Source organism: Primulina tabacum, chromosome 3 (assembly GCF_025594145.1).
Source record: "Primulina tabacum isolate GXHZ01 chromosome 3, ASM2559414v2, whole genome shotgun sequence".
Classification (NCBI taxonomy): Eukaryota; Viridiplantae; Streptophyta; class Magnoliopsida; order Lamiales; family Gesneriaceae; genus Primulina; species Primulina tabacum.
Genome location: NC_134552.1, coordinates 28071837 through 28092424, shown reverse-complemented (window position 1 = coordinate 28092424; position 20588 = coordinate 28071837). Strand labels below are relative to the sequence as shown.

At 36.7% G+C, this 20588-nt stretch overlaps 1 protein-coding gene across 4 annotated transcripts; it reads right to left on the bottom strand.

The window, feature by feature from the left end:
• Positions 1–3058: 3058 nt before the first annotated feature.
• LOC142541041 (uncharacterized) lies at positions 3059–20018 on the bottom strand. 4 transcript variants are annotated; one of them, XM_075647578.1, is made up of 8 exons: positions 19831–20018; positions 19683–19749; positions 19438–19590; positions 5763–6028; positions 5419–5456; positions 5271–5350; positions 4555–4622; positions 3059–3665 (listed from the first exon to the last, which is right to left on the bottom strand). In XM_075647578.1, exons 2-8 carry the CDS (start codon positions 19714–19716, stop codon positions 3372–3374), a joined length of 933 nt encoding a protein of 310 aa, XP_075503693.1. In that variant the 5' UTR covers positions 19717–19749; positions 19831–20018; the 3' UTR covers positions 3059–3371. The 4 variants fall into 4 exon arrangements, with proteins under 4 accessions (XP_075503693.1, XP_075503692.1, XP_075503691.1 ...); XM_075647577.1 differs by having other exon boundaries at positions 5271–5347; positions 19438–19579; XM_075647576.1 differs by having other exon boundaries at positions 3060–3665; positions 19438–19579.
• Positions 20019–20588: the final 570 nt, after the last annotated feature.

Here is a 20588-nt window from a genome sequence, read left to right as displayed (position 1 = left end):
GTCACATTTAAAGATTAATTGAAAAGTCTAAGTTTTAAGCCAAATAAAATTATGAAAAAATTCATATAGGCTTAAATAATTATTTGGGACATGTTAGAGTCATGAAATCAAGGAAAAAGTCGAAATCGTAAAATGTCGAGTCTAGGGGTAAAACGATCTTTTTACACCCAGAAATTTGTAAAGGTCATGGCAGTGCCCTAAATGCTGTTTTTATGATATTATGATTATTTTTAAATATTTATGAAATGTTCATGATTAAATTATGATTTTTAAATGTCTAAGGGATTTTTATGATTTAAGGAAGACATTTAAAAGACATGTTGCATGCTTGGTTTCAAAAACAAAATGTTATGTTATGCATGATTTTTATAAAGTGATGAGAATGTAAATGTTGAAGGAAGTGAAGTGATTGTGACTAATTCGTTAATGATGGCGATGTCGTGAGGGTGATGGTCCCAGTGGGAGCCCGACGATCGTGTTTTCATTATTACGAATATGAGATTATGAGGTTTGAGGTAAGAATGGGAATATCGTGAGGGGAGAAGGCCCCAGAGGGAGCCCATTTATGGGAGAAGGCCCTAGAGGGAGCCCCGACGATCGTATTTCTATTCGATCATGATAGGCCAGGGCCCAGTTGACCGGTGAGAGTGTTGCTGGTGTCCCCCGCCGCCCAGTACTGAGGTTTCACGTAGATGGATCCATCGTCATGTCATGTCATGTTGAGGAAAGTCACAATTAACGATCTGAATTCAACAAAGGAAAAGGAAAAGGAAAATGTTTATGATCATGTTAAAGGTTTTATGTCATGTTGAGGAAAAATGAAAAAGATTAAGGTTTATTTATGCATGTCATGAAAATGTTTATACTTAAAGTTGACGCATCATTATGAAAATGTTCCTATTTAAAGTTCATGCATCATAAAAGGTTCACGAAAATGTTCATGTTTGAAGTTTATGCATCTTCATGCAAACGATATTTTAAGTACAAATATTTTTCACTGTTATATGTTGACTGTATTACGTATTACTTGCTATAAAGATGATGGTGTGTTGAGTCTTTAGACTCACTAGATGTGATGGATGCAGGTGAGTTTGAGGGAGGACTTGACGGGTGATTTGACTGGACTGAAGGCGCACACAACCCGAGGACCAGCGCTTCTACTTTTTCCGCATTATGACTTTTGACTCATGCTTTATGATTAAAGATTTTTAAGATTATTTATTTATGCATTTGAGAGATTTTTGAGAGGTTTAGTATGGGCTATTCTTTTCAAATTATTGCTTTTTAGGTTTGGTAAAATATGCGACGATTTCATTTTATCACTATTGCACTTGGTTTTTAAAATGCTAGTTGGTTAATGTTTAATTTTAAAGGGTAAAATATTTATTAAAATATTTTCATGTGAGAAAGGTACATGGCCGAAAATTGAGTGTAAAAAAAAAATAAAAAATTCTAGTACTTTTAAAGCAATAAAAAAGGCAGGACGTTTCAGTAAATCTATCCCTTCCCCTGCATAAACAAAATCCATCCAGCATCCACAAATTGCATTTTGTACTGGGACTACAAAATCCATGAATAGCTCTGTCTATTTAAAGTTTGGTTCTCCCAAAAATCACAGAAGATTCAAGTTCGTTCAGAACTAAATTAAACCCTAAACCTGATTACAGGTACATAATCCAAGAGTTAGAACACGTATCATTTCCACATGCACTTATAACCACGATATAAGGACAGCACGGAAAAGACTAAATTAAAATCGGAAGTTCTAACTGGCATTGCCAATATCCGTTCTCTCAGATTAATACAGTAGTAGCAAGACCTATTAATGAGTGAAGCTAAATACAAATCATTGCTTATCAACCAAAAGAATTGCATATTCACTGGTACATAGAACAAAATTTTTACAATACCGTTATATATAGGGGAGAACTTACTTGTTGAGCTAGCTCCCTTGTAGGCGAAAGAACAAGGCAAAGTGGATTCCTTTCCACAGCAATCTTACTTTTTCGTTTGCTTAATACATTAACTATAGCAGGAACTCCAAATGCCAGTGTTTTACCTTATAAAACCAACGACAAAGTGTCACAACAAAAGCACAATGTAAACTCTGATGCCTCAAACAAATACAGATTAACAATAAAACTTTACCAGACCCAGTGGCTGCTATTCCAATAAAATCGCGACCATCAAGAAGAAAAGGCCATGAATGGGACTGAATTGGTGACGGTTTATTAAAATTCTTACAGCATTCTAGGACCTCACTTGAAGTAACAAGAAATAGAAGGAAATGCAAGCACTAAAGTCCGAAAACAAGGTTCATCAATCTTCACCAAGAATCACATCCGAAGCGAGCTAAAGTGGCTGAAAAATAGGTGAAACACATAGGCTTCAAATCCTTACTCAATACAACACAAACAACCAAGAATCGAATGCAAATCTCACCTGAATCGGCAAATTAATCTTGCACAGACAACTTCGATTTCTTCTCGATTCCGTACAGAAAAGAGGTGCAGGGGCTTGGGGAAGAACTTCCTCAACTCTACGTTTCTTGTCCGGTTCTCTGGCGGCGCTCGCCGGAAAACGTCGTGGTGAGGGAGAGAGCAACGGGAGTAGGGTTGGGGAAGTTCTTTTTTTTTTCACGGGAATGAATTGGGGATGGGTTTTGCTGCTTTCTTTTTTTTTTTTTTTTAATTAAAATTTATTTTTTAGTTTTTTAATAATTTTTTACAAAAATAGATAAAATAAATGTGAAAATCAATTAAAAATTGTAAGAAAAACTAATCTAATATGTTTTTTATTTTACACATTATTAATTTTTTACAAATATCATTATTAAGTATTTACAACAACATTTAATGAAAAATGTCTACAAAAAGTGTCACAATAGCCATTTATTGTTGCATTATAAAAAGTTCTCCATATGTAACTATGTATCAACTAATCCAAATTCAGAACAGGTTCAATCCAAAACGAAAAGAGAGACATAACATGCACTTATTACATGCCAATTAAGATTAACAGAGAGAATGGTGAAAAGTATAGTTGCAAGCGAATCTGAGATTAACTGCAGGTAGGTTTTGAAAGTTAAACGATATCCTAAGCAGCCTAAACCTCAAGGGAGTGAAGAGAAAGTTTCAATCAAGAGAGGTATAATTTTATCCTTATTGAAGGGAGAGGAGCAGGGAAACAGAGAGAAGAGTTATAAACAAAAAAGGTGATTAAAACAATGATTAGCTTACCCCTTAATTGAAAAGAGCTGAACTTTGAGATAGGGGTTTTTGACTTTTTCGGATCATAACTTACAAGAGGGATATTGACTACGTTCACTTTGACTAGTGCATCAGCATCTCTATCTTTGAGTTCAACAGTGACTACAGATGCTTTTGTGGAGTGTTGATCACATTTACATTTACGTCAACATAAGCATCGCCTTTTTCAGCATTCCCCACAACATCAAATTTTGGTGCTTTCATTGATTGTTTGTCTATCGCTGCCATATATTCGTTATCTCCACTCGTATCACTGTCAAGGTTCTCTCCATTATCACATGCCATAATTTGTCGTATTGTGTTCTGAAAATTGATGAGTTTATCCACTAATCCAGGATGAATAGCCAAAGGAAGCGAAACAAAGTGAGAATAATCGAGAGCTCGACTATTAACTGCCTGTTCAATACATTAATATAGCTCATCAAATGTTACACAAAAGCAAATTTCTTCAAGTAACGAGCTTCAGTGAACCATCAGATTCTGAGATAGAAAATTATGGTGTCCGTTTCCTTTAATAAACATTTTCCATCGAGATGCAGATGCTTAAAGCTTTTCTTGATAGAACTGTTGTGCTTTGTCAAAATAAATTTCTACCTCGAAAAAAAAACATATCTTGAAAAATAGTGAACATTTTCTTATATTTAAAGCCAGTAGCTGGATTGATAATTGAGAAACCTTGCTTCTGTCAATGTTAAGTCAGGGACAAGATATATTACGCATCATTTGAAAGACATTCAGTTCGAAATAATTTTACTTCCTCTACAGAAACTAAGTGTGCCAATAACACAGTAAGACAACATACATGCCCAAAGGTTTAACATGATGGGCGAGAGTCGGTTGAAAATATGGTGTTTAAAATTTGACTGAGTACAAAGATGTCGTAGCTGATCATAAAAGTAACTTTATGTTTAAATGCATCCTGTGTGTGGGTGTTGCCAGAGTGTTTGTGCATTTGTACAATGTATGATTGTATTTCGCCTGGATCTGCTCAGAGTATTTGTATTCGTTTGATTGGGTAATATATTTTATTTGCTGATTAAGAAAATGTACATTGAAGTCAGCACATCATCATAAAACTCCTTCATGATATAAAATCAAAGTTAGTCCAGTTTATGCAAAGCCATCTTTATAGGCATAAAATTTTGTGTGGATCGCTGGGGGCCAGACAAGGGTAGTTCTGGAAGATAATGAATCCATAAACAATGACATGGTTAAATAGGATACCTTTGGCCAAGGAAAACAAAGCTAATAAAGCAAAAAAGAATAAGAGTTATGACATCAAAACCTTATCAATAATTATTTGTAATTTCTCAGAGGCCTTAGTAACACTTTCAACAGAGTTGCCTTCGATGACTGCAATAAAAGATAACTAATCAAACAAGTTAACAGATGAATTGTACAGCATGGTTACTCATGTCTGTCAACATCCAGTTACTGAACAATATTTCAAACACAAAACCAAAAGAGGAACACGTCAGGACGAGGCGGAACGTTGGCTACAAGAATAAAAGTATTGAGCATCAAAGATGGAATTGACTATTGATACAGTTTTAACAAGGCAAACCTCACCAAAAATTATTAGCATTGGACGGTTTCGTAATATAGACAGAGGAAAATAAAACAAGGTTGTCTATTATCAACCATAACACCGAAATTTTTTTCTCGTTCTTTGAAGCTTAAAGGTTTTCAGGGTATATTTCTTCCAAAATAAATTATCAAAAAAGAATAGAGTTTCAAGATTGTCGTTTCTTAGTTACTATCAAGCAGTAACCCAAGAGAATTAGACTGAAAAAAAAATACCACGATCAAAACTATAATTTCTTATGTTGTCCTTATTCATATTCAAAGCGGAAATATAACTAAAATAAAGAAACCTTTAAATTATACAATTTAGAATGACCTATCAAAAAATTATAAAATTATTAACTCGTAAAGTTTAAACTGCGACTAAATAAATGCATGCAAACATAATTTGTCCCGGGCTCCAGAACAAGAACTCACTTATAGACTCCTCCTTTCTAGATGATGGTAATATAATTTTGACTCCAGTCTCCTCCTCAATCTCATTTTGAGTGCCTCTTCTGATCAAAATGTTATAATAGAGATTACAACTTTCCACCAATAATACAGTACTTATAAATGGACATACCCTTTCCATACAATGAATCGCATCAAGGACTGCCCTACCTGCAAACACAGACAAGAAGAGATTAAAATTTGCATCAGTTCATGGAAACAAAGAAACTAAATAAAGATTTAAGAAAAGCATCGTATAAACTTTGCATTGACTGGAGTTCTATTTCTAGGAAAAAAGCAATGCATCCAATCTGTGTATCACATCTAGTTAGCTATGAAAAATGTGTGGCTTAACAACTTGGCTTAAACCTTCTAGTTTTGAAAACACCAAAAAAAAAAAAAACCAATGACTAAGTTCACCAAAGAAGGGACATGTTAGAATACTCTTCATGAAAACAGTGGGACAAGAAAACTCACATTCATGGACATTGAATGCTTCTCCAAAGTCATCAATTTTCCATCTAAGGATATATCTTCATTAACATCTTCTAAACTAAAACAGGTATCTCGATGAACAGGCTCATTCACATCATCAGGATTGGTATTTTCACATTTAGCAGTCAAATTAGTTGAAGATGTTTCATGATATATGTTTCCTAATAGACTTTGCAATTCACCCTTTTCACCATCACCTGAAACATGTACACTTCCACTGTCAATTGTCACATTCTTCATGGAATACACTGCATATATTGAAAGGAGTACGATATCTTTATCACTTGACTAACAAGTGAATTACACTTAAAAAACTCCAAATATAGTTTTATATTCTCCTCCTTTAAATTCACATATATTTACGAGCGGAAGCAGAGAAAGGACATTAACAAATTGATATGTTAATAAGTCCAAAAAATCAAAACACAGTAATCACAAATACAATTATGTTGAAAGCTGCTATAAAGTACAGTACTAAGAAAGATGCTAATGATCTTACAACATATCAGAAGACAAGAAAAAATAAGGTATAACATAATCATAAAAATAAATGATGATCAGAATGTTAGAGTAGGGCGAGCCAACTTGTGGCTTGGGAGTTATTGACTCTTATGTAAAATAATATTTAATATTTTACGGTTTTATCCAATTATGACATTTATTTTATCTGTATACTCATGCAAGTTGCATAGAAAAAGTCCTTGAATATAAAATAGGTATCATGAGGTCAGTCTCGCAACGTAAGATCATGAAACTCATTAAAAAGCATACCCTATATTCTAATTAGATTCCTAGTCGATTCAACCGCCTAAAGTAAGGATAAAGGTCGCTTAATCTTGAGACTAACATCAGTAATATAAACGTCATGTTTCATTGATAAGGACATGGAGATGTCCGTTCTTACAGATTAGTGATCATTTAATGATGCTGAACAACCCTTCCTCGGATTTTCCAAGTGGTTATCAATTATCGAGTGAAAAAGTCTACGGTTATGGTTGTATATCATAATGTTTGACTCGTTTAGCGACTCCATTGAGAATCATCAGGGGCGAGGTTGGATGTAATTTTGAAATACGAAGGAGTCGATGCATTGTAATCAGAGATTCACCGTTTGCCTAAGGGTGAAGATATCATATGTAATCTGATGAGTTAATAATACAATGAATCTTTGACCATAGTAAGATATGTGCTTTAGGGAAAGTTATCAAGTTGCACATCTGATGTCACTATTATTACTCAAAAATATATCACATAGTTATCGAATTCATTTGCAACTCTCGATATACCAGTTCTTGCAGATTCGATCGGGATATATGAGTTGAAGGGATCGTGCTGTAAGCTAAGCATAACTTAATGTTATTGCAGGTACTATCAGTGATACCTAGGGGGTCATGGGGCGACGCAACTAGATGCTCTTACCATGATCTTATGGGTGCAATCAGACTTGAGTTCTGACATTATTGATCAAAGGGTTGATGAAAAAAATGGAGCTAATTATGGTAAGCCCAGATAAAAATAAATGTTTGATAAGGCAAATTTTTACACTTAAATCACCCAATGAATAGGCATGAATTATTCTAGTGTTGAACGGAATTATTCGTTTTTTGGGTTGTTTTGAATGTCAATACAGAAACCTAGGCAATATACGTATATCGGGACCAAATGATGTACAGGGCAGCAACAACCGCGCCCTAGCTCAGGAAACATGCGCAGCAGCGTGCCAAGGGAGACAGAACTGCGCGCGCACCTGCGCCACATCTCGTGCAGCCACGCACGCAGGATTACACGAAAATTACAGAGGCAGGCGCGCAGCTGCGCCACGTCCCGCTCACCGCGCGCATGATGCATGCAGAGACAGAATTTCAGAGTACATCGCATTTATAAAAGGACGGAAACCCTAGGAAAAATGGGGAGCTAGAAAAAGAAAAGAAAAGAACACACGAAAAGCTGAGAGAGGAAGAGAGCGTAAGACGTGAAGCAAAAGAGACGGGAAGAAACTCGAAGACGAAGACCGTATCATCCGGGGACGGAATCGCATATTTGGATTCGAGTGTTCTTATATGTTCTCATCACAATCTTATAGTTATTATGCGATCGAAAAACATGAATTTGTTTTATCGATTTTCCTTCATGAAGTAATTTCTTTAATCTCGAGAACGACGTAGGTTGGTCAAATCTACGTTTATGAATTGTTGCTCTATATATGCAAATTTCTTTCTTGCTTTATTTATATTTTCCGGATTTTATCGCATTCAATTACTTGATCAATAATTGGACCGTAATATTTATTTGAGATCTATCACTCTTGAGAGGGCATTCAAGTAGGCCAATAGGAAAATATATCGTTCGTGTTTATATAGTTCGGAAGGCCTATAATTCCACCGAACCCATTAAAAGAATTACTGTACTATTGAAATTATTTACTGTTTGCATTTTAATAGCGATATTGAAATCGATATTAGATAATTAACTCCTACGTGTCACTTGGGAAAGAGAGTAGGAATACTTGAGAATTCTTGGGTAGTAAACGGGTTGAATTTATGAATATAAATGTCAATGATAATTTAATATAGTGAAAACCAAGTGAAATCGCACCTCTAGATTCTTGTTCTCATTGATTTTAAAGCGTTTGTGTGCTTGAATTAGTTCAGTTTAGAAATGAACATAAAATTCACTTTAATTCTCTAAACAAAGGTTGACTATTCTAATTACAGAATTTAATATATTATTAAACCACGTCTTCATTTACGGACATTTTTGGAGATTACGGACATGGTAAAAATTAATAATGTTTCTAATGATATTATTAGACTGTGTTTGTTTCCATTTTCTCTAAGGGACCAAGCAAGAGGTTGGCTTCAATCGCTACCTTTGGGAAGCATCACCACATGGCACGAATTGACAACAAAATTTCTTGCAAAATATTTTCCACCTTCCAAATCCGCTCAATTGAAGGTTGAGATCAGCACCTTCTGGCAGAACGAATTAGAACAACTCTATGAAGCCTGGAAGAGCTATAAGGAATTACTAAGCAGATGCCCAAATCATGCTTCAAAGATTGGGTGCAGATCGAGCTATTTTATAATGGTTTGAATGGTCAAACCAGAATGAAGATAATGAGTTAATTTCTACTCAGATTGTCACTGGTTGGCGTGTATGTATAGATTACAGGAAGTTAAATAAAGCCACTCCGTAAAGATCATTTATAACTCTCTTTTATTGATCAAATGTTTGATAGACCTATGGGATATCATCACTGTTGTTTTTTAAATGGCTATTCAGGATATAATCAGATAGAAATTGCACCGGAGAATCAAGAGAAAACTACTTTCACTTGTCCTTATAGAACCTTCGCCTTTAGGAGGATGCCCTTTGGGCTCTGCAATGCACCTGCTACGTTCCAGAGGTGCAAGATGGTCATCTTTGCTGATATGGTGGAAGAAATTATGGAAGTTTTTATGTATGAATTTTTGATATTTGGATTATCTTTCGATCATTGTCTGCATAATATGTCCCTTGTTTTGCATAGATCAGATGTGAGGAAAAGAACCTAGTTCTCAAATGGGAAAAACGTCACTTTATGGTTCAAGAAGGTATTGTACTCGGTCATAAAGTGTCATCACAGGGATTGGAAGTTGATAGATCCAAAGTGGTCGCTATTGAAAAACTCCCACCACCGAAGAATGTAAATGGAATAAGGAGTTTTCTAGGACATGTCGGGTTTAACCGTAGATTCATTAAAGATTTTTCGAAAATTACGAAACCATTATACAATTTGCTAGAAAAAGAGTTAATCTATAATTTTGATGATGACTACTTGCAGGCTTTTGACAGAATCAAGGAAGCACTGATTTCTGCACCCGTTACGACAATACCTAATTGGAAAGAACCCTTCGAACTGATGTGTGATGCCAGTGACCTTGCTGCGGGAGCGGTTTTAAGAGAAAATAAAGATAAGATGTTCAGAGCAATCTATTATGCGAGTCACACTATGGATGCGTCACAACAGAATTACACCACTACTGAGAAGGAGATGCTTGCAATGGTTTATGTGTTCGACAAATTCAGACCATACCTTATTGGCACTAAAGTAATCGTGTATACATACCATGCAGCAATATTTTTTTTTGATCGGAAACTATCATTTTATTATAATAATAATTAGGATTACAAAGCTAGTGGATGACCGACCCACAAACCATCGCAGCAATTAAAAAACTACAAACTCTTCAGTGACAAATAAAATGTCAATCCCTAACTAGGTCCGATAAGAGCAAATGCTGAAATTGTGGTATGTTTATTGTCCATCTCGCTACTCATAATCAGATCTTTTCCCATAATTCCTCCCACGAGTCTTCTTTGTCGATGAAAATTATGTTATTGCGCTCCATCCATGTCGACCAAAAAATACAATGAACAATGATGAACCAAAATTTCCTAAGGCCCTTCCCATTGAGAAATCCCTGCTCCATGACAAACATGCCTTTCGATCTGGCTGGGAAAATCCACTCGAAGCCCAAGTGTTGCATAACTTTATACTACTACTACAAGAGTTTGACTTTGAGGTCAAGGACAAGAAGGGGTGTGAAAATCAGATGGCTAATCATCTGTCGAGGCTGGAGTTAGAAGACAAAAAAAAAGATGCACACATCAAGGAGAAGTTTCCTGACGACCAACTATTTGAGGTAAAATCTAAACTGCCATGGTTTGTAGATATTGCAAACTTTTTATCTTGTGGTGTTTTGCCACCAAACTTGAACTATCACCAAAAGAAAAAGTTTCTTTATAATATTAAATTTTATCTGTGGGATGAACCTTTGGTATTCAAAAGATGTGCTGACCAATTCATCAGAAGATGTGTGGCGGAAGATGAATCATGTGAAATCCTCGAGCAGTGTCACTCTGCACCCTACGGAGGCCACTTTGGAGCATCAAAAACAGTAGCAAAGGTATTAAAGTCCGGTTTTTATTGGCCAAGTTTATTTAAGGACAGTTATACCTTAGTAAATTCATGCGATAGATGCCAAAAGGTTGGTAACATTTCTAGGCGTCATGAGTTGCCATTGACCAATTGTTGGAAATCAAACTCTTTGATGTTTGGAGAAGACTTCGTGGGACCATTCCCGACCTCCTTTCGAAATTCTTATATCCTGCTTATTGTCGACTATGTTTCGAAATTGGTGGAAGCAATTGCCACCAATACTAATGATGCTCGAGTTGTTTGTAAGTTAATTCACCGGAATATCTTCAATAGATTTGGAACACCTAGAGCAGTCTTAAGTGATGAAAGTACACATTTCTATAATAAAACATTTAAAGCACTCCTGAACAAATATAACGTGAAGCACAAGATGACACTTGCATACCATCCACAAACAAATAGGCAGGCAGAGGTATCCAACCGGGAGATCAAGCAAATACAGGAGAAAATTGTGAAAACAAACCGAAAGGATTGGGCAATCAAAATGGATAATTCGCTATGGGCCTATAGGACAGCATACAAGACACCTAATAGAGATTGTCCCCATATCGGTAAGTATTTGGTAAGGCGTGTCATCTGCCACTAGAGTTGGAGCATCGAGCCTTTTGGCCGTCAAAAAATTAAATTTTGATATGAAGGCGGGTAGGTGAACAATGATTGTTACAACTGGTGAAATGGAGGAATTTAGAAATGATGGATATGAAAATGCAAAGATCTACCAGGAGAAGACAAAGAAATGGCATCACAAGCATACTTTGAGAAGTGATTTTGAGCCGGGACAACTAGTATTGTTATTCAATTCCCGCCTCAGATTGTTCCCGGGTAAGTTGAAATCGATATGGTCAGGATCTTTTACAGTAGACGCAGTGCAACCATATGGAGCAATCGAGCTCAAATGCAGTGATGGAAGAAATTTTAAAGTAAATGGCCAACGTGTGAAGCATTACTTTGGAAGCGAAGTGCAGAACATGAACAATATCCCACTTGCAGAATCCACTTGAAAGAAGAGAGTAGTCTGGCTGACGAGTATAAAATAACCGACGTATGAGAGGCAACCCATTGAATTTTGAAAAAAAATAACAATTACAGAGAGTCGCGTGCACGTACGCCACTTCTCGCGCAGCCGCGAACGCTGGGTCAGTCTAGATTTCTAGAGAGGCACGCGCACCTGCACCGCATCCCATGCAGCCGCACGCGCTGTGTCCGCACAGAATTACAAAGAGGCGCGCGCACCCCTGTGCCACATCTAGCACAGCCGCGCGCGCTGAGTCTTTACAAGTCCCAGATCTGCGCTACTCTTCACAACAACAAAAAATCCTCCTTCTATATCCATTCACCTTCCTCCTCCTCCCTATCACTAGAGGCTACACCACGTCTACCATATCATCGTTGCCCGCAAGCCCATCGGCGCTCCGTTCCGTGCCCCATCTACCCCAGTCTATCTCAACTCTGCTCCGGCGACCCTCCTCTCAGATCTACTGTGGCCTCTCCATTCAAACGCTTCCTCTAAGTTGACAACATCTTCTACTTGACGTTGTTTGTGATAGTTACGACTATCTTGTGATTTGGGAGGACGTTGATTTCTAGATTTGATTTTTAATTCGGCGTGATGAATTATTGTTGAATACCATGCCTTGAAGAAAGAAATCGGAGAGCAGTGTTTCCTCATCTCACTCCTATGATACAAATAAATTTTGGAATGAAGAAGCACTTGGTATCTACGAGAATACTCTGACTCGGTCAATTATAAAAGAAAGAGGGATAGATTTGTCCACTCCCGACTTAGTGATAGTGCAAGAGATCGTGCATAAGGGATGGTTGGACCTGGCCCAATCACCGCCAGACGCTGTCATCCCAGCAGTGCGAGAATTTTATGTCAATTTGCGAGTAAGGCATGAGGGCTATAAGCTGTTGGTGCGAGGAAAATTGGTGTCATTTGACTCAGACACCATCAATTCGATCTATAATCTACGAGGCTTCAACCACGACGAGTACACAACATACATGGCCGGCACAGTAGATTACGGTGTCATGATCAGGGACATGTGCGTTGATGGTGCGGAATGGAGAATAAGCCAAGTTGCCCCGGTCACATTAAAGAAATCCGAACTGCTCGGTGATCCAAAAAGTTGGGCTTTTTCATTTTAGCAAGAATCATGCCCTCGACCCACCAAACTGAGGTTACAAAGGATAAGGTGGCATTGGTCTACGCTATCATGACAGGAAAGACGGTGGACTTAAGAAAGATAATTCATGGGTCCATCATGTGTGCGGGCGCAGGGTTTGTAACTGTTGGTCTCCCCTGTCCACGTATTATCACTGACTTACATCATCAAGCCGGTGTGACATGGGGAACGGATGAACAAGTTTTAAAGGCCAAGGCACCAATCATTGTTTTCACTGGAAACCCCGGGCATGGGGCAAAAAAAATCGAGATACATGCCGACAGGGCAGTCTATAATCAACAAGCCAGAAACCGCCGAGAACCACCACCACTACCGATCAACAGGATGAGTCTGGGAGACTGAATATTCAGAATGGAGCAGGATATGCGAACTCAGCGCCAAGAGATGGCAGAGCACCGACACACGATGAATACTTTCATGTCTTATATGATTGACTTTAAGCCGGTGCTAGCACAGCATTTTCCATCAATTGGGCTTGAGGATGCGGCTTTCCCACCACCACCAGCTTGGCCACCACAGTACCCACCACAGGACATCCCACCACCTCAGCCCATGGACGAGGAGGATGAAGATGACGCGGATAACGATTGGGGCAACGAGTTCTAACACTCGTATGTGAGGTATGTGTTGCCACATTCTTTTGATCTACACATTGAGGACAATGCATATTGTAAGTTAACCAGTTGAGAGTACTGTCTATATTGGAAATCTAAATTTATATTGAAAAAACAAAAACAAAAACAAAAGTTGATAAATACTATCAGTGTCCGGTGTGAAAGAAAGAATACATTGGCCGATGATGAGAATTGGCCCCAAATCGGGAGGCACGATGCATGTGTACAATTGCTTAAGGGTCCACAACAAGTTATGCACCATCGTCATGATCATTGATAGACCTGATAAGGAGAGAACATCCATTGCATGCTTGATATTGCTGAATAGAGGACATAGTTTTGAAACTTAGTGTAATCTCTATTTGATATTGAAATAAATGTCGCAAACGCAAAAGTGATCTAGGCAGTTGTTGAATTTGTGTGGTTCTGTTTACATTGTTATACGATCACTTGAAGCCTGTTAAGCCCAACAGAAATGAGATGTGCATTCTAGAATTTATTTTACACCGTCATATTATTATTCTAATGCACATGGTCAGTTTGTACAAGTTGATTTGTGAACAGGATGCAGTCTAGAACTTGGTTTAACACTTTCAAGGCGAAATACGAATGCTATGTGACTTAGGGATAATTTAGGAGATTTTTAAATCGTTTGAACCTTTCGAGCCTACCAATACATCATATTAATCCTTAGTGTCACATTTTCAGCTTATTGAAAAATCGATTGGTGTGTGCCGATGCACAAAACAGCCCCATTCGTATATTATTTCTTAATCCCACACTAATTACCAAAGTCTTGAGCCTATACACTAGTTTCAACCTGAATCTGAGATAAATCCCATTAGCGCTGTTTAAATTCAAAAACTCCCATGTGTTAATAAACGAAGATTATTGAAGGAGTTGATTTGAAAGAAAAAAATGAAAAAAGAAGGGTGTATATAAAAAAAATTTATGAATATGAATAAAAAGGAAGAATGTGTATGGTGTGGAGGTGGTAAACAAAATATGATAAAGATACTTGGAATTATTGATGATGATGAAATCAAGTAAATGTGGAATATGAAAGAGCGAGGAGCGTGTTGAAAAAAAAAAGGGGGCAAAAAAATTTTTAATTCGTTTATTTTCTCTCATCTTTGATTTTCATACCTTTATTGACACCGCGAACCATAGTCTAACGATATAACACGTATCTAATATACTAGTGGAGAAGAGTCTTTAAAGTTAAGCCTATGGGCAATTCATAGGCATCGTCAACATGTATGAAATTTGAACATTTACACATGCATATCGCATGACATCACGTTACACCTTTGCATGATTCTCTTGACTAACTTTTGAACCAAATGTTAACCCAAAAGTCCTGGTGATCTAAGTGAGTTGATGTTTGTGAAATGGATGATAGTCAATGTTTTAAATGGCGGTCGAGGGGGCCGCCTAGTCGGTGCCTAAGCAGTAGGCGGCCGCATAGTCGGTGTTCGACCGCCCCGCCTATGCATGAGGCGACTGTTTTAGGTGGTCCAAGCTATACGGCGGTGGGCAGGCGGTCGAGGGCGGTTGGCAGGCGGGCCAGGCGGCGAGCATGTCTAGGTGAGGCAGTCAACATTTTTAAGTAGACAACAAATTTTAAAAACCTATTCAAAGTCAACTAATTTTAAAACTCAAAATCCTAGTCATTTAAATCACACCTCACTTTTTTTTTAACTTTTGGGTCTCACTTCTTCTCACTGTCAATCACTAAACCTCACTTTATTATTTTCAGATTTTATGATTTCAAAAATCAAATTTGTTTTTTTCCTATTATTATTGATTTATTGTTCATTGCGGAAAATGATAAACAATCAGAGTTGGAATTTAAGCCAAAGTCTAATGATATTGTTTGGGAATATGGGGTGTTGTATAATAAAAAGGAAAGGGATTGGATAACATGCAAGTCGTGTAAGACGCTTATTAAAGAAGGAGTTTATAGGATGAAACATCATTATTGCAGGTATTGAAGAACAAGTTGAAGCATGTCCTAAAGCATCCGAAGAGGAGTTCATATATTTATTTGCACATTATTTAGATTATATTATATTGTATGAAAGTTCTTTATGTTTAAAAATTATTTAATTACACATCTTACATAAAAAAATGATGACTATTTGTGATTATATTGCATGATTATATATGATTATCTATAAAAAAATAACTTAAAAAATTCAACCGCCTAGGCGGCCGAGGCAGTAGGAGGTCACCGACCGCCCCGCCACCGCCTCCCGCCGTTTACAACATTGATGATAGTTTGAAACTCGAAATGAAAATTCTATCAATATATGAGGTTATACGAGCGGCATGAATCTATCACTATGTTGGGTTAGGTAGATGAGATTGACGATTAACACATACACGTGAACTGTTAAGCAACAGGCACATGCATCTGAATGGAAGATGGTGGACATGTGACCTTTGACGCCAGGATGATTACTTCATTCCACAAGTTGAGCTGCGGTTTTTTATATTCCTTGGACAATATTGAATTCTAATTTTTATTGTTTTGCTCAGGACTAGCAAACTTTAAGTGTGGGAGAATTTGATAAGGGCAAAGTTTTGCACTTAAATCACCCAATGAATAGGCATGAATTTTGCCAGCGTCGAAACGGAATTATGCGTTTTTTGGATTGTTTTGAATGTCAATACAGGACAAAATTTCAGAGTACATCGCATTTATAAAAGGACGGAAACCCTAGGAAATGTGGGGAGGAAGAAAAAGAAAAGAAAAGGACACACACGAAAAGCTGAGAGAGGAGGAGAGTGTAAGGCATGAAACAAAAGGGACAGGAAAAAACTCGAAGACGAAGATCGCATCATCCGGGGATAGAGTCCCATATTTGGATTTGAGTGTTCTTTTCTCTTCTAATTACAATCGCTTAGTTATTTAGCGATGTTGAAAAACATGAATTTGTTTTATCGTTTTTCCTTCATGAACTAATTTATTTAATCTAGAGCACGACGTAGCTTGGTCGAATCTATGTTTATGAATTGTTGATTTATATATGTGAATTTCTTTCTTGCTTTTTTATATTTTTCGGATTTTAATGCTTTCAATTACTTGATAAATAATTGGACTGTCATATTTATTTGAGATCTATCACTCGAGAGAAAGGATTCAAGTAGGACCATAGGAAAATTATCGTTCGTGTTTATAGAGTTCGAGCCTATGATTCCACCAAACTCATTAAAAGAATTATTGTAGTATTGAAATTATTTAATGTTTGCATTTTAATAGAGATATTGAAATCAATATTAAATAATTAATTCCTATGTGTCACTTGGGAAAGAGAGTAGGAATATTTGAGAAGTCTTGGGTAGTAAACGGGTTGAATTTATGAAAATAAATGTCAATAATAAGCAGAGGCACTATAGATTCTTCATTGGTCGGGGATAGAGGATCAAGATACTGTGTCATGACTCAAGTGCCCCCCCCCCCCCCCCTCCCCCTCGGCTCTTTCCGATTCTGCTTAGGAGGCTAAGAATCGTTTAGCTGTGGAATGGAGATAAAAGATAGGACAGAGAAGGGGAATCGTTGTTATTTACTTTTTCTTGAGAAATCCCCCTACTTCCCGAAAATGGGGGAAGGTTTGTCGCCTGATAAACATCCAACTTCCACTCAAGGAGAGTTCGATTTTCACTCTTTGATATCCATTTTGTCGTCGAGGTACTGCGGCTGATTGTTTGACCTTTGGAACCAAAAGAAAGACCCAGCCTCCTTCGGAATACTCAGCCGTTCCTGTTCTATTCCCCTAACCGCCGCACCGATCATTCGGGGGGAGGCGGAGAGCAGAGAATTCTAACCTCTTGTGGAGACCCAGAATGTACTGGAGCGAGTGGCTCTTCTAGGCGGGCAGCTGTGTGACATCAAGCCCACTCTGCAAGCTTTAACTTTCCCCCAAAATACATTTTTTTTTCTTTCTCCCATCTTAGCTTTTCTCTGACTCCCCCGTTGGAACAGATCTTTCGGCTTGTGGGGCAGGAGTAAGAGGGCGGAGCAAGCCGGAACTGACGTGCTCTAATATGATCAATAAGTAAGCATCCCTTGTAAAATATGATATGGACCCTTTCTTGAGCAGTGTCTGTCCGCACCTCTAGATTCTTGTTCTCATTGATTTTAAAGTGTTTATGTGCTTGAATTAGTTCTGTTTATAATTAATCATAAAATTCACTTTAATCTTCTAAATAAAGGTAATTATTCTAATTACGGTAATTAGTATATTATTAAATTACACTCTATGTGAGAATGATATCTGTGCTTAACCGAGTAATAAAATTTGACATCGTACTCTTGCAGGTAACAAAATATTGCAACAATGTTATTCTGAGTCACAATGAAGTTGTAAACCCACGACTAGCTGTATTCTTGAACCATGGAGGGTCATACAAGTATTAGATTATATGTTCTTTTCGGGATAACCAAATTCAAGGTGTTGAATTTGGTGACTGTAGATTGATGGAGATCAAACGGATAGCTTTTAAAGGAGTTTATAAGTAGATTACATTATTAGAAGTTATTGAAGTTAACTTGAATGCTAATTTTGTGAGGAGAGTGGTACTGTCTGTTTTGGTGAAGGACTTCACAACACTGGCAGCTGCCAAAAAATTGGATTAATGGAAATTTTGATCTTCGAAATTTTTAATTTCCATTATGAACAAGACGCGTACCCTCGATAAATCAGTGTTGTCTGGTCATCGATAGCAGTTATAATGAATTCACAGTTATTTATTTAGTAAATTTAAAATTTACTAATTAAATAATAATGTTAGTAGTGGTGATTACTATATGTTCATGGTTCTCATGGAATAATCTAGATGGGTCTTGAATTGATTAATTAATTAACAATTAATTACGAAATTAAATAATGATTATTTAATTTTACATATATGTCTGTACATATATATATGTATGTATTGATGTATTAAAATATATATATATATCAAAAAATGACTGTGCATGATATATGCTACATGAGAATTTTAATTAATGAATATAAAGGAATCCTAATGGGATTAAGACTTGAAATCTAGTAGAATTAGGTTAGTATATTTTTATTAATGTGTTATCAAATGTTGATAACAATGGAACTCATATAAGAAAAATACACACAAAATCCTCTTATCCCTCACAAAGTAATTTTCGGCCACCCTTTTAATTTCACAAGAAAATTTCGGCCACCCTTCCACCACCGCCGTGCCACCCCGACATCGCCGCAACGCTGCCGGATTTGTAAAATTAAGGCGATCCATTTTTGACGCTAAATAGTATAGATATCTAGTCCGATCTAAACGAGTAACCCAGTCTCCTATCATGGAATTGATTAGGCGATCAAAGAAGAAAAATCTGTTGGACATACAACAAGGGCTATATCCGCTTAAAAACCGAAAATAGTTGGAGCCGACGATTTATACGCAAGGTAAATCACATATAAACACCCTATGAATAATTTATTTCATACAACACACAAGGAACGTTTTTTAACGTAAAAATAAAATTTTAAACTTCCTTGAGCCTTGAGTACGAGAAAACGATACTCCAACGCATAAAACATCTCCATGTTCAAGTAGCTTCTCTTAAAAAAAACTACTTTCTTAAGTTTGGCACCTACCTGGCAATGCTAAAGCTCTAAGTTACCTTAAGATCATACCAAAATTTCAAATTCATGTATACACATATAGTTCATGAACAGCTAGCTATACATCAATTCAAAGCATGATCCAATTATTAACTGGCAAACATTATCGTTCATTGGCCTAAAGCCATGACAATCATTAGAGAGGGGCTTGTACTAATTAATCCAGACACGACTTAAAATCTGTTCAAAAAACGCAGAAATATTAAAATTTACGCCCAAAGCTGCTTGATTGAGTAGACACAGCTCTCCATGTCTGCTTCACCGGTTTACGTTTCCCCCTGTCCGTATCTTCTAGCTTCCCCTTCTTAACATCCACTGTCAATTCATAGCTCAAATCATGGCGAAAATAACATTTCTGCGAGATAACTTGAACAATAATCTGATTAAACTCTCCCGTCCAACTTAATTTGAACGAACGTAGATATGAAAAATCACATTCCAAAATCCAAATTCTAAACCTGAAGGCACTGTGTGGGCTGTGATTGAACACATGCATTAGTTGCTCTCCAAGCTAAAACATTAATTCTGAAAACCAAAATTGGATCGAAATTTGTTGGCATGAACTAATTCGTAACTTTGAATGGACTGAATATTCTGGAGTAATACCTGAAGAGAGATTTGCTAGATATCATTAGCGAGTCTCCGCCGGCGGCGGCGATGGCGACCTTCACATGGAGATGGACAGATGGTAACGGAAATTTGAGAAGAAAAATTAATGAAACTTAATTGAGCTTTCAGATAAGAGCAAACTGATTGGGCCCAAAATTGACCCATCTCCATTCCCAAACGGCCCGCAAAAATGGAATAATGCTAAACTAAAACGGTGAAACTTGGCCACTTTAACAAAGCTTCTTAAATTATTTAAATAAATCTGGAGATCAATATTGATGAAACTTATTATTAAGTTTGAGTTTGCATTGAAAGATTTGGATTTGAGTGAGTATTTAAAAGAAAGATTTGAAATACTTTCATATTAATATGGATTTGAAATCTACCATAATGACTCAAAAAATATAACTAGTTGAAATTTGAAATTTATTCTCAAATGAATTTATTCAAACAAACTAATGGATCAGTTATTACGAAATTAAAATCTTTAAATTCAAATACATCATTCAAATACAACCTAAAATTCAAATACATCATTCAAATACAACCTAAAATTCAAATACAACCTAAAGGTCATGATGTAAACAAAGATATGGTGGAATTTAATAGCTTAAGCTGAATTAAAATAACCTCCTATCATTTGGGTAATTAAAATACTTTATTTGTCGATGATTCATAATATAGCCATAGCCGGCACTAATGTCATAAGTTTCGAACGAGGTCTAACATACCCCTCACAAAACTAAAAAAATTAC

Coding starts and splice junctions, on each gene's coding strand:
- LOC142541041 (XM_075647576.1), bottom strand. CDS start 19,856: ATGATATCTAGCAAATCTCTCTTCAG. Junction 6,029..19,437: donor TCAATCAAGCAGCTTTGGGC/GTAAATTTTAAT, acceptor CAATATATGCAG/TGTATTCCATGAAGAATGTG. Junction 5,457..5,762: donor AGCATTCAATGTCCATGAAT/GTGAGTTTTCTT, acceptor CTGTGTTTGCAG/GTAGGGCAGTCCTTGATGCG.